This window comes from Halichoeres trimaculatus, unplaced genomic scaffold, assembly GCF_033239565.1.
Source record: "Halichoeres trimaculatus isolate MK-OKI-2021-1 unplaced genomic scaffold, fHalTri1.1 fHalTri1_scaffold_23, whole genome shotgun sequence".
In the NCBI taxonomy this organism is placed as follows: Eukaryota; Metazoa; Chordata; class Actinopteri; order Labriformes; family Labridae; genus Halichoeres; species Halichoeres trimaculatus.
Window position 1 is genome coordinate 8,269,230 of NW_027437201.1, and position 15,352 is coordinate 8,284,581.

The 15,352-nt window shown below is 41.2% G+C and overlaps 1 protein-coding gene across 1 annotated transcript in view; it reads right to left on the reverse strand.

Annotated features, from left to right (window-relative positions):
- Positions 1-1,279: 1,279 nt before the first annotated feature.
- The window catches only part of pcdh15b (protocadherin-related 15b), a 281,925-nt gene continuing 267,852 nt past the window's right edge, over positions 1,280-15,352 (reverse strand). The window contains exons 39-40 of the mRNA XM_074662917.1: positions 9,162-9,291; positions 1,280-2,442 (exon numbers count right to left, since the gene is read on the reverse strand). Of these exons, the coding sequence (XP_074519018.1) occupies positions 1,666-2,442; positions 9,162-9,291 (907 nt within the window). The 3' untranslated portion in view covers positions 1,280-1,665. The remainder of the gene's footprint in view (positions 2,443-9,161; positions 9,292-15,352) is intronic.

Genomic DNA, 15,352 nt, shown 5'->3' on the forward strand with positions numbered 1-15,352 from the left:
CGCACCAGTCGCCGTGACGCCGAATGAAACAAGTGCATTTTCTTACAGAGACACTGGTCACTTAAAGGGCCATTAAAGACTTTTTTACTCAAGTATCCTCATTTTCTTTTAGGAAAATAGAAATATAACAAGTCCTCTCATTCCAGGTCAAGTTTACTGAAGGTGAGTTCCTGATCAAATACTGAGCATCTCTCAAATGTTTAAAAGAGCTAACTGGCACAAAACGAGGGTACCAAGTAACCTGATTTTCAGTGGTTAATTTTAGCAATCATATCCAGAAAAATGTGTGATCATAAATTTTGTTGAAGCATGTATACTAATTCTCAGTTTAGCTAAAAGCTAATTATTTTGGAGTACCTCTCTTACCTCTGTTCACACAACAGCCATTTTCCTCTAAAGTCACACTCAGTGTGGGGAGCTGAAATACTGTTTGTGATGGTTTACTTGTAATTCAAATGAGGGATACCTGGTAAATGTTATGTCCTCATTAATAAGAAAACACTTAAAAATGAAAATATAATCAGATATTTTTCAGCCTAAATGTGAAGTTATGACAATGACCCATGAGGAACTTGAGACAACGGCTAGCATTTAGCCACCTGCTCGCTAACATTGCATTAGCTAGGAAATTGATTGCTAGCTAACATTACATTAGCTTGAAGAGTATTCCCAGGGTTGCCAAATTTTGACTCCAGTAATCTCCTACCACAACACCACGCAGGAGAACCACTGTAGCATGTTTATCTTCATGCTGATTGGTTAACATCTCAAACATGGGATTTTGATCCATGCTACTTTGTCTCTGATCATCTTTTGTCTGAGCCAATCAACAAGCAAGATTGTTTAAAAACCAAATGATTGGTTATAGTTTCATTCTTAAAGCTTCTTTATTGTTTCAGTTGGCTTCCATATAATGGCCTTATAGACAGCATGATAGCGACTTAGCCAATCAACATTTACATAACGATGGATAATCAAAACTTAAAGAGGAGGTATTTTACTTTTTAAAAAACTAAATTTATTACTGTATTTATTAATTTTATTTATTTGTAGTGTTTGTCTGGTGTTTTTTTAAACCTTTATTTCAGCCTCTGTCTGAAATGTTAAGTTTTAGCTGCTGTCTCTTTAAGGCTCCCAGCTCTTTAAACCCCCTTCTCTCTGATTGGCCAGCCCTCTGGAGCCAGAGCTATGTGCAGACCTTGGTAACTGAGGCCTGTCCTTGCTGACGTTTAGTATCGACATTCAGCCATGTAACTTCATATCTAGGTTTAAAAAACATTAAACACAGCATATACGAGGATAAGCCTCTTCAAAACTAACAGATTCCTGACTAGAAGAAGGGAGGCTAATGCTAGCTGCTGCACAAGTGTAGCTAATGAGTCATGAAATTTGTGGTTTGAACTTGAATTTTCCCAGATTGTACTTCCTGTTTCCACATGACTTTCAGTCACTGATCAGTAGAGTAGCAGTTAAATGATAAATTGGTGAAACCCCCAACATTTCTGCGACTGACAGCCTGGAACATTCAGTTTTAGAGAGTATGGCCCCACACACTGAGCATGATGTCAGAGGAAATGCGTGAATAAAAACCGATAAACAGACATGATGCTCTGATGGTTTCATGATCTTGGCAACAATGAGCGAGCACAGTGGGGTCACAATCAGTCAGAGTTTGGTCATGGGTATGTGAAGGCTGTTCCATGGGCCCATCCACAGCTCCTCCTCATCCGACTGTGTTCTGTCGCTTGGGCACTCCAGCGGCTCCCTCATAACCAGCCCAATGTCATCGTCCTCGTCGTTACTGGCGTCTATCCTCGACTCTTTCTCGCCTTCTTTCAGCTCGTCTCTCTCCGCTGAGTTCTGTGGCTGCTCCGTGCCACCTTGTGCCGCTTTGAGCAGGTTTGATTTAGGCGCTAAACTCTCCATGCCTGTGTTGCTGGTGCTGGACGACCCTAAAGAAACACTTGATTGTCGAGGTTTAAACGTATTCAGCGTTTTACTGTTGTCAGTTTTTGAGAAAGAGGATGTGGCCATTGCAGAGGCGGCCATCGTGGAGCTTTGGAAGGTACGCAGTGTGTTGCACCCTCTGTCCGCTGCTATTCTGGGGCTGTTCAGCGGCACTCTCTCCTCCAGTGTGGCGGCCATTTTCTCCAGTTTTTTAAAGTGCTTGGCCAGCCGTGAGCTGAAGACGGGGGAGGTAAGTTTGAAGTTGTTGTTCATGTTGGTGTGCATGTGTGTGGGGCCTGTGGCGTTGACTGAGCGTCGGGTGCGGATGATAGAGCCATTCTGTGCCACGTAGATGCTGCCGTTGACGTTGGCGTGGCTGTTGAGCGTAGAGGACACGCGGCTACGTTGGGACTCAGGCATGCTGTCCTCTCCAGTAGAGCTGGTCTCATACTCACGGTCCACCACCAACTTGATCCGACGTTTCTTATTTCCTTGCTGAAAAAACAGAGAAAAAAAAACACTTAAAATTCTGTCTCAGAGTTGTTTGCTAACCTTTCTCCCTTTATAGCTCTCTGAAAAAACCATTAAGAAAAAAATGTAATGTTTTTTTTTTTTTTACCCATTGAGACACAAGCTGTTTTGAAAAAAAGTGTGAAGAGTTTTCATTTTGCTTTGATTCTAGTGACCATTTTCTACTAAGTCAGTGTTTGGCAGGATGATAGTGGCATTTCCCACATGCAGCATCACCATTAAAGTTGTAATATTAGAGGTCATACGTCAACATGATAAAAAAAAAAAAAAAAACGCCATAATGTTTTGGCAATGATTGGTCTGTATGTTATTGTGAAGGTGGTGATCTGAAGAGCAGCCAGAAGCTTCTGAAACTTGAATGATTTTGTAAATCTTAGAAAATCAAAATGCTAAAAAATGTATTACAAACTGAGTCCATTATTAGGATGATTTGTTTTTCTTCTATATGATGTCAAGACTTCTTACCTCATAAAGTCATACTTTAATTCTCTTGACATTAGGACTTTGAGCCTGTGACATTGTGACTTTGTTTTCATAACACTGTGGTTTTTGTCTCTCAACATTTATTGTTATGTTTGTTATAATTAATATTCATTCTTATTATATTGAAAAAAAAAATCAATTTAATTGTTAATTAATTAGTGAATTAATTTTGACATGGCCCCAGCAAACAGAGACCATTGAGTGTCCACTTGGGGCTGTCCAGGAAACCTATACACACCAAGCAAAAAAAAAAAAAAAAAAAAAGGAAAAGATTCACAGCAAAAATAAACATGTTTACAGCCTGGTACGAAAATGATTTTGCCTGAATAGCTAATTTCTCTAATGGCACACACTGTATGGAGGTGAATCTTTTTCTAACTCAGCTGATAATAAGATTGTAAAACCATAAGTTTGCCCAATCAGAGACAAGGCTCATCTGACTGGCAGGTGGCGTATGGATGTTAGTGAGGAGATTTTAAGCCTGCCCCATAACCAAAACAGCTCCCGCAAACAACCTGCTTCAAAACTCTACATCAGCAACAGATAGGTGACATCACAAAGACCATGTCCACTCATTATACAACTCTTTGAGCCTTGGCATTAGGTTTTAGTTGTGTCCTGATAAATGCCCAAATAACATGAACATGTTTTGAGAACAGATTCATCGAAAGAGTGGTGAATCTTTCACAAGTCAGCATAAACCTTAAACACAGTTCATTTTTCTCTCTTAGCTAACAATACCCTGGTTGTAAAAATTTCTTCATCTAAATCATGCTTAGGATACTGAAAAATGGATGTCTTTTAGCCAACTCTGCAAAAAGAAAAAACAATCCAGCACTGCGGGTGACTGACAAATATTAACCTAGCCTTCATCCCCCAAAGCTTTAGTATGAGCGAACTGATAATCACATTTTATTTTGTAGGTCACAAACAAGGCTTCATTCTCAGAGACTTCTTCAAAATCAGTGAAAAAACTTCCACAGAGTCTTTATGGAAATAGAAAAGGCTTATTCTTCCAACTCTGTTCTTTCTCACCTTTAATTTTCCTGTCAGGCCTTCAAACTTCACAGTTACTTCTTGGCGATATAAAATCTAACCATTAATTACTAAGAATCTGGGTTTTTATTGTTGGTATTGGAAGAACACTCTGCCACGTAACCATAAAGTGTTTAACAAGTCCTGAAGGACTGCTTTAACACTTTTGGTTTTAATTGTCTATTGGCTGCAAACTGAATCAGAGTAAGGGTTTTGACCACTAGAGGTCAGCAGAGACTAATTTCAAGCTGCTGTAAACCGGAATGTCATTCACGACCAGTTCTGTTTATTTTCTACCTTTTAGATTCAATGTCCTGTTAAATTAGATATATGTAAGGAAAAACTTTGCAAACACACAGATCACACAGCAAACTCATATCAAGCTAGAAAAGTTTTTTCAGTGGGTAGAAGACAGTTTTCTGTGCCTGAAATGAAATTGATTGCTTTCACAAACTTTCACAATAAATTCCCAAAAAGAAGAAAAACTATCTTCACTCAGTGGCAAGGACATCTTTCCACACAGGAAGAAAAGACGCAAGAGTGCAAAAGAGAGACGTGAGTGAGTCTTTGAGCAGAAACAGCAACCAAGAAAAAGTCATGCCGGAAGAAGGAAAAGAGGAAACAGGCCCCTGTGAATCACACCTGAGGGGATAAAAGAGAAAACACTCAGGTAATAACTTCACACCCATTCCAGGCAATCCCTGATCTTACTTGGCTGAAAAGAGTTTAATCTTGGCCTCATCTGTGTTTCTCATTGTCCTCCTCTTCGTCCTCCTCCTCTTCTTCTCCCCTGCTCTCCTCCTCCGTGTCCTCGACGATTGGTGACAAGTCATCAGAGTTTCCCATCATACCTGAGCTGATGTCTGATTGGCTGGCGCCTCGTCTGCTTGATGCAGGCTTACGTGATCGAGAGCTTTTCTCCTCCTCTGATTCCTCCTCTTCCTCACTTTCTTCTTCTATCGTTTCATGCGAAGACTTTCTGGAAGTCTGAGGCCTAGAATATCTTTTAGAGTCTCTGCTGTGGTTTCTATCTCTTTCTCTGCCGTTTGTGGAGCGTCTGCTCGGGCTTCCTCTCTTTAAGTTGGCACTGCTTCGTCTTCTTTTACTACTAATACTGTTTCTGCTCTCAGAACTCTTACTAACTCGACTCTTTGAGTGTTTTCTGCTTGAATCTTTGCCCTCTTTCTTTCTCTCAGCCTCCTCGTCCTGACTTCCACTCTCTGATTCTCCATCTGAGTCAGGAGTTCCCCGTTCCTCCTCTGTTCCCGACTCGTTTTTTTCAGTCTCTGTATCAGATTCAGTTTTGTCGTGCTCGGCTGCGTTAGACGAGGTCGGGCTGCTCCTGTCAGACGGACTAAACTCTGACGGGGACTCTCTGCTGCCACTTCCTGTTTCTGTATCGCTCTCATGAATTCCTTTTGCTCTCTTCCACCACACCTCAGAAGAGCCATTCTCCTCTCCCAGCTGCCTCTCCCTGCTCCCCCTCTCCTCCGACACTGATGCAGAAACGCTCATATCTCCCACAGAGCCGTACATCTTCCTGCTGTCCTCTCCTCCTCCTCTGCCCCGGCTGTTTTCCCCGCTCCACTGTTCATCTCCCACCCTAAAGGGTCCCTGGAGCCTTCTGGTGAGGGAGATAAGACTGAGGGCCTCGTTCAGCTTTTGTTTCTCTGGTGGGGGTTTGCTGGCTTCGAGCGATGTTTGGAAATAACTTCCATCGATGACCAGGCCCCCATCCAGGCTGGAGAAGTATCCACTGGATGACCAGCCAGGGAGCATGAGGCCTTCGCCTCCAACATTTCTCATCCCATTGTTTGTCATAACACCTCTGTTGTTTCTGCCCCATGTTTCTCCTCCATCCTTTCCTCTTTCTTCTCCTTTCCCTCCCTTTTCATTTTCTCTTTTCTTTACCTCTCCTCTTCCAACTCCTACCTCGTGCCTCTGTCTTGCTCCTTCACCGTCTTCAACTGGGCGGACTCTGGCTTTGTTCCACGGTGGGTGGACAGCAGGAGGTTGTCCAGACGCTTTGCTCCCTGAAATGAGCAGTGCACTCACTTTCATCATGGATTTTAACTTCGAGGCCACACTGGAGCTCTGAGGTTTAGAGTTTTTGTCTGGATCTGGGTGCTGTTTTCTGTCCCCGTCCGTTTTTTGGGTCTGTTTCAAAAATCCATTAGAAGACTGCAGACGTGAGGGGGGATGTGGGCCTAATTTACCTCCTTGCAACGCTCTCTTCACCTGTCGTCATGAAAATGTCAACCCAAAATAAAAATTAGATCATCAAGAAAAAACAAGAAAACTGCAAAACAACCTGTGTACCGCACTCATTCATCCAGGAGTCCTGAGTTTCAAACTTTAGGGGAGATGATGATAAAAAGATATATCAAATGTCCCAGTTTTCTTCTTGGATTAAAAAAAGGGTTGACATTTTGGAAGTACACCTAGTTCCTCTTAGAGTTCAGAAAAAAAAGAGTTTTTAGGCTGGAAGCAACCTGCACCAACAATGCTAAGAGATCTAACTTTAGCTTTAACTGTAGAACACCAATTGTTTGTGGGAAAAGAAATACAATGAAGGTGTAAAAAAAAAAATCAGATATAGTATAAGAACTAGCATCAACGTTGTGCATCTTACAATACTCTAAGAAGACAAACTGACATAAAGATATATTGTATCTATTTCGGAACTGGTCAGGGGGATTTTGGCAGACTCCAGTTTTTGTTACCATAGAAATGCCCATTCATACACGCACACTGACCTTGCGGAAGGCTAAAACTAGGGGGAGGATTTGAGGATTAAAGCCTGTCTAGATTCGTTTTTAGACGTGAACAATAAAACTTTATTTGAAAGAGTGTGCATGGGCGCTTCCCTGTTGGTTGTAGCTGCCTGTTGCAGCAGCTATTTCTTTCTTGTCTGTTTCTTGTCATTTTTTCATCTCTTCTTCGTTATTTTTGCATTTGGAGTGGGTCACTACTTTATATGATACATATGATGATCATGGACACCAAACTGGTTTTGTCTTCAGTGATATTTTTACTATTTTTGCTCCTATTTTGTCTGGAGATCCTACATGTAACCATGGCCGCATTGTTTACATGTGAACTCAGCTGTTAGCAGCCTGTAGCATGCCAATGCTAACTGGTGCAAGGCCAAATGATTTCCCACAAGGTGAGGAGAAGGAGGTGAGGACGACGTGCTGGTTCTCAGGTGTGAGCTAAGAAGTGACGACATGGACCTGTCCTTCCGTCCATCATTATTGGAGGGTAAAATCTATCTCCAATAAGATGGACCAGCTAGCCGTGCTAACCCAGCAACAGAGAATACCAGAGGGCAGAGTAGCATCATGCTATTCACAGACATGGCTAACAGAGCTAACATCAGACACCAACGCCACATTGGAAGATCTTCACCTGCTGTGAGCAGACAGGATCCAGGAGACAGAGACTGAACAGACTGCTGAAGAAGCTCAGTCCTGGACCCTGTGGAGGTGGAGACTGACTGAACTGGACAATGATGGACAAGCTGTCATCATCTATTTTCTTATGGACCTTTTTCACTTTCTATACACTTTCTTACTTTTGTTTTCTTGATTGCTGCTGTGACTTCCCCTGAATTTCCCCTCAGGGATAAATAAAGTATTTTCTATTCTACTTTCTATTCTAATTGACTGACATGACACTGTCATAACTATTACAAGACATCTGTCATTAAGATGAAGGAGGCTTCATATTAGCTTGTGAATTTTTTCATTAAGTGTCCTTTGGTCATTTGTGTCACCTTTAGTGCAAAGTTGACGTGCAGGATGTCTTTAGTGGGACATTTCGACATTAACATGGACAAAAGCACCTGTCAATGTCTCTATGACAACATTAAATTAGCATGTCATAACAGACCTAATTATCATACTTACTAACAAGTAGGGCTGGGATGATATGCTATTCTTAGGATTCAGTTCTATTACGATTTTTGGAGTGCCAATTCGATTTCAATTGTGATTCTTCTATATTCACAATTTTTGCATTTTTAGTTGTTTTTTTTTAATACCAGACCATGTGAAAAAGTTAAATGATGATGATTATATCCACAGACAATATCAGGAGCCATATTTTCCCATAAAATGCACATCATGCAAGTAAGAGACAAATGTTTCATCCGCTGCTGGAGAAAAGTGGTAACTTTTTATAAATCCACTTTATGAACAAAGACTGAACTAAAGAATTTGAATTTGGAAAAAAAAGATTTTAAAAAAAAATCACGATTTTGATCTTGTCAAACAAAAAATCCTGGTATATCCAATTTTTTCTCCCACCCTTTTTATTTAGGTTTTTCTGTTACAATACTTTAACCTGTCACATGTGGTTGGTGTTGACACTGGCTGTCATTACACCATTATTACAGCATTATGAAAATTTTCTCTGACCTCAAGTAAAGTGAGACACTTTGGGCTAATCATTAGTATATCATGAAGAACAATTACATCGTCAAATAATAATAAATTTATACCTTTACAAAAGCAACAAAGTCATTGACAGGTTCTTTTGTCTTTGTTAGTGTCAAGTTGTCCTAATAACAACATGCCACACAACATCAACTTTGCACTAAAGGTGACACAAATGAGTGAATGACACTTAATGACAACATTCATAAGCCTGTATGAAGCCTCCTTCATCTTAATGACAGATGCCTTGTCATGGTTATGAAAGTGCCATGTCAGTGTTATGCATACTCCTTTAAATAAAGTGTTACCATGTGGACTGTGGATTTTATCTTCAATAAACCCACAAAAGGCTGCAGAACTGATCCTGAATCCAGTTTCATTTCCTTGATAGTGTTGGGGAAATCTGCAACATAATTGGCGAGCCAGCCATCTTTTTGGTAGAGGGGCCAGGGGTGTCAGCTCCCAGTGTTATGGTTTAAAGAATGAACTGGAACTGGAGACCTTCAGCTGAATGTGTTAGTAGGTGCTGAGTTTATAATAGCTGTTGAAAAAAGTTTCCTTTAATATTTCTAACAATTTCTTCCTGAACTTAACTTTTTCCACATATTTTCACCACAGATATTACTGGAATCAACAAGTTCACTTCTTTATCACATCATGCCAGCACTGGCCTGGGTGTATGAATATCTGAGGGTTTCAGTTCATCCTCCGAATCAGTTTTCTGTTTACCTCTCCGTCAGACTCCTGTGGGCTGTAGTAATAGCTGCCGTCATCATCAACAACAACTTCTCCATATTCATCGTAGAGGCCCGAGGGGGAGATCAGCTTCCTGCGACTGCCATACTGAGGAAGGTCATACCTGGACAAAGACAGAGCGAGGGAGAGGGGAGGGGAAAAACAGCATTGCAGATAAGAATCAACAGAAAAGCAGCAGAGCAGAAATGGAAAATTCTCACTTTGACTGCTGTGGGGTTTAAAGGTTGTTTGCAGAAGTTCAACGATAAAAATGGAATAAATGGGAGTCTTTGTAACTCAGCTTCAACCAATCAGAAGTGGAGACAGATTCCAAACTAACACAACTGTTGCTCTTTGCTGATGCTAATCCACAGCCACTTAAAGTACCAACACAGTGCAACGCTGTGGTTCTCTCCAAAGATAAGCAGTGTCTAATGACTCGACTAAGCGGAGCTGCCTTAATCACAAAAGACGCATTTTGTTGCCAGGAGACACTCTGTAAGCAGAAAACACTGCAATCGATTTCCCTCTCTTTTGTCTCTTTTTGTTGCCGGGAGCGCTGCCTGGCTCCACCAGCCAAAAAAAAAAAAAAAAAAAAAAAGCTGTGTTGTGTATCACCGCTTGGGCTCTGTGCCCTGCAGCAAGCGACTCAGGGAGCCAGTGGGTCAAAAACACATCTTTTCAAATGCTGCCCTGCAAACAATATGTCCCAGTGTGATTAAAGTAACAAATCTGCTGGAAGTCCTCTGGCTGGGTTACAGAGCTTCAGAGAAAAAAGGTGCCTTATGTAATTACTCCGCTTACACACAACTGCAGGGTGAAGTTGCCCTCCTATTACATTAAGTAGCCAAGTAATAAACAAATGGATAAGGCAGGTGGATGACGGAGTGAGGGTGAGAGATGAGGGAGCATGAAAAGGAAAGGGAAAAGTGAGGCATAGCAGGGTCAGAGCAGAGAGACCAAGTCAGTCATAAATGTCACACTGTTATAATCCTCAGAGCACGGCCTCTGCAACTTAATGTAATGAGTCTTAACCTTCCTCTAAAACCTGCTTATGGGATTTCACAGTCATTAACCCCGCACACTTCAACTCCAGTGCACACACATCAAATTATTAAAGGCTACAGTAACCCCTCACTTGCATTTTCCTTTAATCTTCCTTTTTCTCTCATATTCTTTACACTTCTTTGCAACCCTCCCCCCCATGTGTCACCACTAGGGGGCAGTAATAAGCTGGGAATCAGTTAATGCAGCGCAAAGACGTCAGAGATACCTGACATTAGAATAAAGACGAGATGGTTTTTGTGTTTGTTTTTGTTTTTATGGCTCTGGGTGGTTATACGAGCCCCAACAGATCATGTTTACCCAAAAGCTGGATCTAAAAATGTTTGCTTAATGATAATTTTCACCACATTTGATCACAGAAATGTAGACCTGAAATGATAAACAGACATACTGCACTATGTATTTTACTATTTATTTTATGAGGAAATGAATCATGATTTTGCCCTGAGTCGTTTGGAGGCATTAATTCCCATAATGGGAAACATATTTAAAGAAACAGTTGGATGTTTGGGGAATACATTTATTTGCCTTCTGGCAAAGAGCTGAATAAAAGACGTGACAGAAATCTCCAAGCTGTCAGTTATACTGTACAGTCTGAAATATGAGATGCACCTGAATACAAGATGTGGTCTGTTTCTATAAGGAGGGTCCCAGAGGGACCAGTGTTTAAACTGTCATTCTGTGGGACTATTTCTGCTGTGTTCAGTGAATTTACTTCTGTTTTCACCTAGTGGAGCCTGTTAATGATAAATTGACTGTATGTGAAACTACTTTCTCCAGTTTTCTGACCACTTAAAGTCTCTGTGAGGTCTTTCTAAGTGATCTCGAAAGAGTTTCTTTTCTAGATAAACACGCCGAATTAAAATACAACAAGCGCCTAAATGTGGTATTTCTAAATGTTATTTCTCAGTTTTCCTGCCTGGGTCGTCCAGGACTGGATTGATTTATGGCACATGGCAGCCCCTATGACAACGCCATGCTGGCATGCTGGCGTGCTGGCACAGCTAGCTGTTGTTTATCTCTCTGGGCTTCTGCGAGCTTTAGTTGACTGGATGTAGCTCTGTATTATGAGTTACTGCATAGCAACCAGAAGAGGAGTTACTGTTACAAGAAATATCTAAATTAATCTAATCTTAAAATGATACTCCAGGGTGGAACAAGTTGGCTCCCATCACAAGGTTTAGGGCAGAAATTGTTTTTGTGCAGCAGAAGCCCAGAGCGCTCGCACCAAACACCCCCTCCCTGCTCCTCTGCCGGTTTCCTCTGCACTCAGACGGGGCCATATTTTACTTGACCAAAAACACAAATAAATGGACTCCCACTGAAAAAATCTGATATCGGTCTGCATTCACACTTTGTTTAGAGATTTTCAGTGCATTACTTTCACACAAAAACACCACTAAATAAGGCTCTAGTTCTCATCGTGTCGTAAAACGGCGCTACCTCCGCTGCAGAGCCACAGTTGGCTACGAGGCGCTAGCCGCTTAGTGTATCAGGCTGCGCGCGCGGCATGCCAGATATAAACAAACGCAGGTAGTCTGCCAAGACGAAGAGACACGATGAGAACTAGAGCCTTATTTAGCGGTGTTTTTGTGTGAAAGTAACGTGCTGAAAAACTCTAAATAAAGCAGACCGATATCAGATTTTTTTCGGCGGGAGTCTGTTTATTTGTGTTTTTGGTCAAGTAAAATATGGCCCCGTCTGAGTGCAGAGGAAACCGGCAGAGGAGCAGGGAGGGGGTGTTTGGTGCGAGCGCTCTGGGCTTCTGCTGCACAAAATCACTGCTGTAGGGGTAATTTCTGCCCTAAACCTTGTGATAGGACCCAACTTGTTCTATCCCGGAGTATCACTTTAAAGGAAAAAAAGTAGGTGGTGTGCTAGTTTATGGCATAGACTGTATAAAGACTCTGTATAAATGGCTCTGCTGTTTACCATTGTACGGTTTTGAAACAAAATACCCCCGTCACAGGTGCCGATGTGCAGATAGAGTCTGTGCAGTAGAAGCTATGAGAGAATCTGAGTGGAGCCGGGTGACAAAAATAGTAATTATTTTTTTCTCTAGGGAGTCTAATCTCTTCTTGTCTCTCCCTCCCGACACATTTTACAATCCCTGAAAAAATACACAAGAACGGCAGCTGTCAATCATCGCTAAACATGCTGCAAAGCAATGTTTTCAACCTCTTATGACTAATGAAAACAAAAGTTTTCAGAAAAAGAGGACTTGAATACATGGCAGCTAGAGGATATCTTTAAAACAACAATCAGACATGAGAAACATTTCTACGAGGTGTATCCATTTTTTAAAGTTTGACCACAGCCCATCTGGGATGACTTGGGAGATGGATTGTTTGACCTATACTGCAGCCAGCCACCAGGGGGAGCAGTTTTTATGGTGACCTCACTCTAAGCCTAGCCAGATGATGTCTTTTTTATTATTTTTTTTATTTTTTTTTTTTTTTACAGTCTATGGTTTGTGGATGTTAGCATATAGAGATGTTTGGAGGGAGACACAATCTAATAAATTTTATTTTGATTGTATTGTTTTGTTTTTAGAATTAGTGTTGTCTCTTGCAAAATAAGCCATCAATACAGCCATTCTATTTAACACAAACTAAATGAAGATGCTTGTGTGATCCAGAGAGTTAACCCAAAAAGGAGAGATCTTTACTGACATTCTACTGGAGGCTTACTGACATAAATTTAAAATAAAATGTCTTTATAGCCGTGTGCGTTGCCTGATAGAGGTGCATGTGCTATTGTTGCCTTCTACTGTTGTTGTTCTTATTTTTGTCTAAAATTAGTAACATTAAAAACTGTGGATTCATCACATCAATAACCCCAGATCTGACTCTTTTTCTCCTCTATTTTTTATATGGATGCCCTAACTCTGCACCTATCAGCTCTCTGACTGTCATTCTGCTCATCACCCACGCCAAAACCTATTTGAAGCGTAAGATTTAATCCCTTATTTCACTGTTGCGGTTTTTCCCCGTCTTGACTTGAGGGCAAAGTGATTTTTTTTTCTTTTTTTGCAGTTTTGTGTATTTTTTTCCCCTGACGGCATCAAAACATCAGACCTGTGCAACAAATGGTTGAAGTTATTTTCTACATCTGTACTAATCCAATCAGAGCTGTGCCAAAGGCAGATGGCTACATTCCCAACATGCGGAGAGAATCCCATTTTGATCTCATCTATGGAAGACAGACGAACGAAAAGGTCACAAGGTAATTATTTTTCTTTTCAAAGAGATTATGAAATGAAATGCTTGACCAGCTGTTGGCCAGTGGTTAAAAAAAAAAAATCTCTGAATTTAGAGGCTCGTATCTTGTTCCTGTGAAGCAGTTTTAGCATTTGTTGGCGTTATGTTTACTAAAAAGAATCCTCCATCTTTTATTTACAGCCATGACAAATACAGTGATTACATCTGATTCCCAACAGGTCACAAAGTCTGGTTTCCCGGCCCCGTGTGCAAACGAGTCAGACATGAATTTGTTGATGTTGCTTGAAGCCAACAGCATCTGGCCCATTGTCTGCTTCCACGGCTGGCTGCCTGATTAGCTGCTACAGTATCGCAATGCAAGGCAGGGAGAATTAGCTGTGCGTGCGTGCGTGCGTGCGTGCGTGCGTGCGTGCGTGCGTGCGTGCGTGTGTGTGTGTGTGTGCATGTGAAAGAATGACTGAGCAAATGTATGAGCGAGTGAATGAATGTGTTTGCCACGAGAGAATTTATGTGTGTGTGTCTGCTTCTGTGTATTTATGTGTGAGTGTGGGTGGGCGTATAAAATCAAGTTCCCGGGAGTCTGCAGCTAAAATTATAAAAATTACACAATGCATCACAGATGGCAGGCTGGATGCAAAAGAAAACACACACACACATACACACACACATGGGAGAGAAGCAGCAAGTCTTCAAAGGTCTTGCTCATGGGCGCTTTGATGTAATGGCTCTGTTTGTGTGTTCGATATATTTCCAATCCTTCACTGTTTCTCCTGCTTTATGACATCCTACATCCAAGGAAGGATTGGCACACTCACACTTAAAACAATATCCTTTTGAAATCTTTCTCTCATCCTCTCAACATCCTGTCATTCACTGACACACAACCACAAGAGTGGGGAGGCAGGTAAGCGGTAGCAGCATCACACAGTAGCCACCACACTGAGTGATTGACATGCGGAGATTGATTTAAAGCAGCTGTTATGTTGCTGACATAAGGCTCAGCTGAATGGAGTGACCTTCAGCGCCGTGTGGAGAGCAAATATGTTTCATCTGTGACATTCTTAAACTGTTGGTCACTCCAAGAGGCTGAAGGTCAGAAACGGAACATTGAAGTAATGACAAATATTTTTTTTTCCACCTTAAGAATTTCAAATGAAAAAAATGTTATGAATTCAACATTATACAGATGCCTGCACTGCTAAGGAACATTACAAGCATGGTGAAAGAAAGGGGCAAACATCATGGTTGTACCCCCCTTACAGTGCTAACTATGTAGCTGTAACTCACCTGACCTGGTCTGTTAAAGAGGGGGTATGTAATTTTTCTTTAAGGCTATATACTTTCCCTTTTTGCATGATTTACAGCTCAATCTTCATTTCTCACACTGGTGTGTGAGAAAACCCTTATTTTAGCATTTGAATGAAAGTTTTGTTTTAGCTGCTGTCTCTTTAAGCACCCCCCTAATTACACAAACCCCCTTCCCGCTGACATCCCCCTTCCCACCAAGATCATAGCTCTCCCTCCAACAGGCCTCCAGAGAGCTGGCCAGCTCTCTGGAGGCCTGTTGGAGGGAGAGCTATGATCTTGGTGTTTGAGGCTGGTCTTTATGTGATTAACATAATTTCAGCAAGTCTTGTAAAGATCTATTGTTTATTTTTTTTCTTATTATTATGATTTATATTATTATTATTTCCCCAAGGACGTACCATTTTCAGCAGTTTACACACATGTTCCGGAATTTTTACAACATATGAATATTTAGAGTTTTTTCTCATGTTCAGTATGGGCAGCCAGCATTGCCAGTCTATATTCATGTAGACTATTGCAAAATTTTGCAATGCATAATACCCTATATTTAAATTTCCCCCCAAAAGCCCTGTTCGGGGGCATGACCTGCAT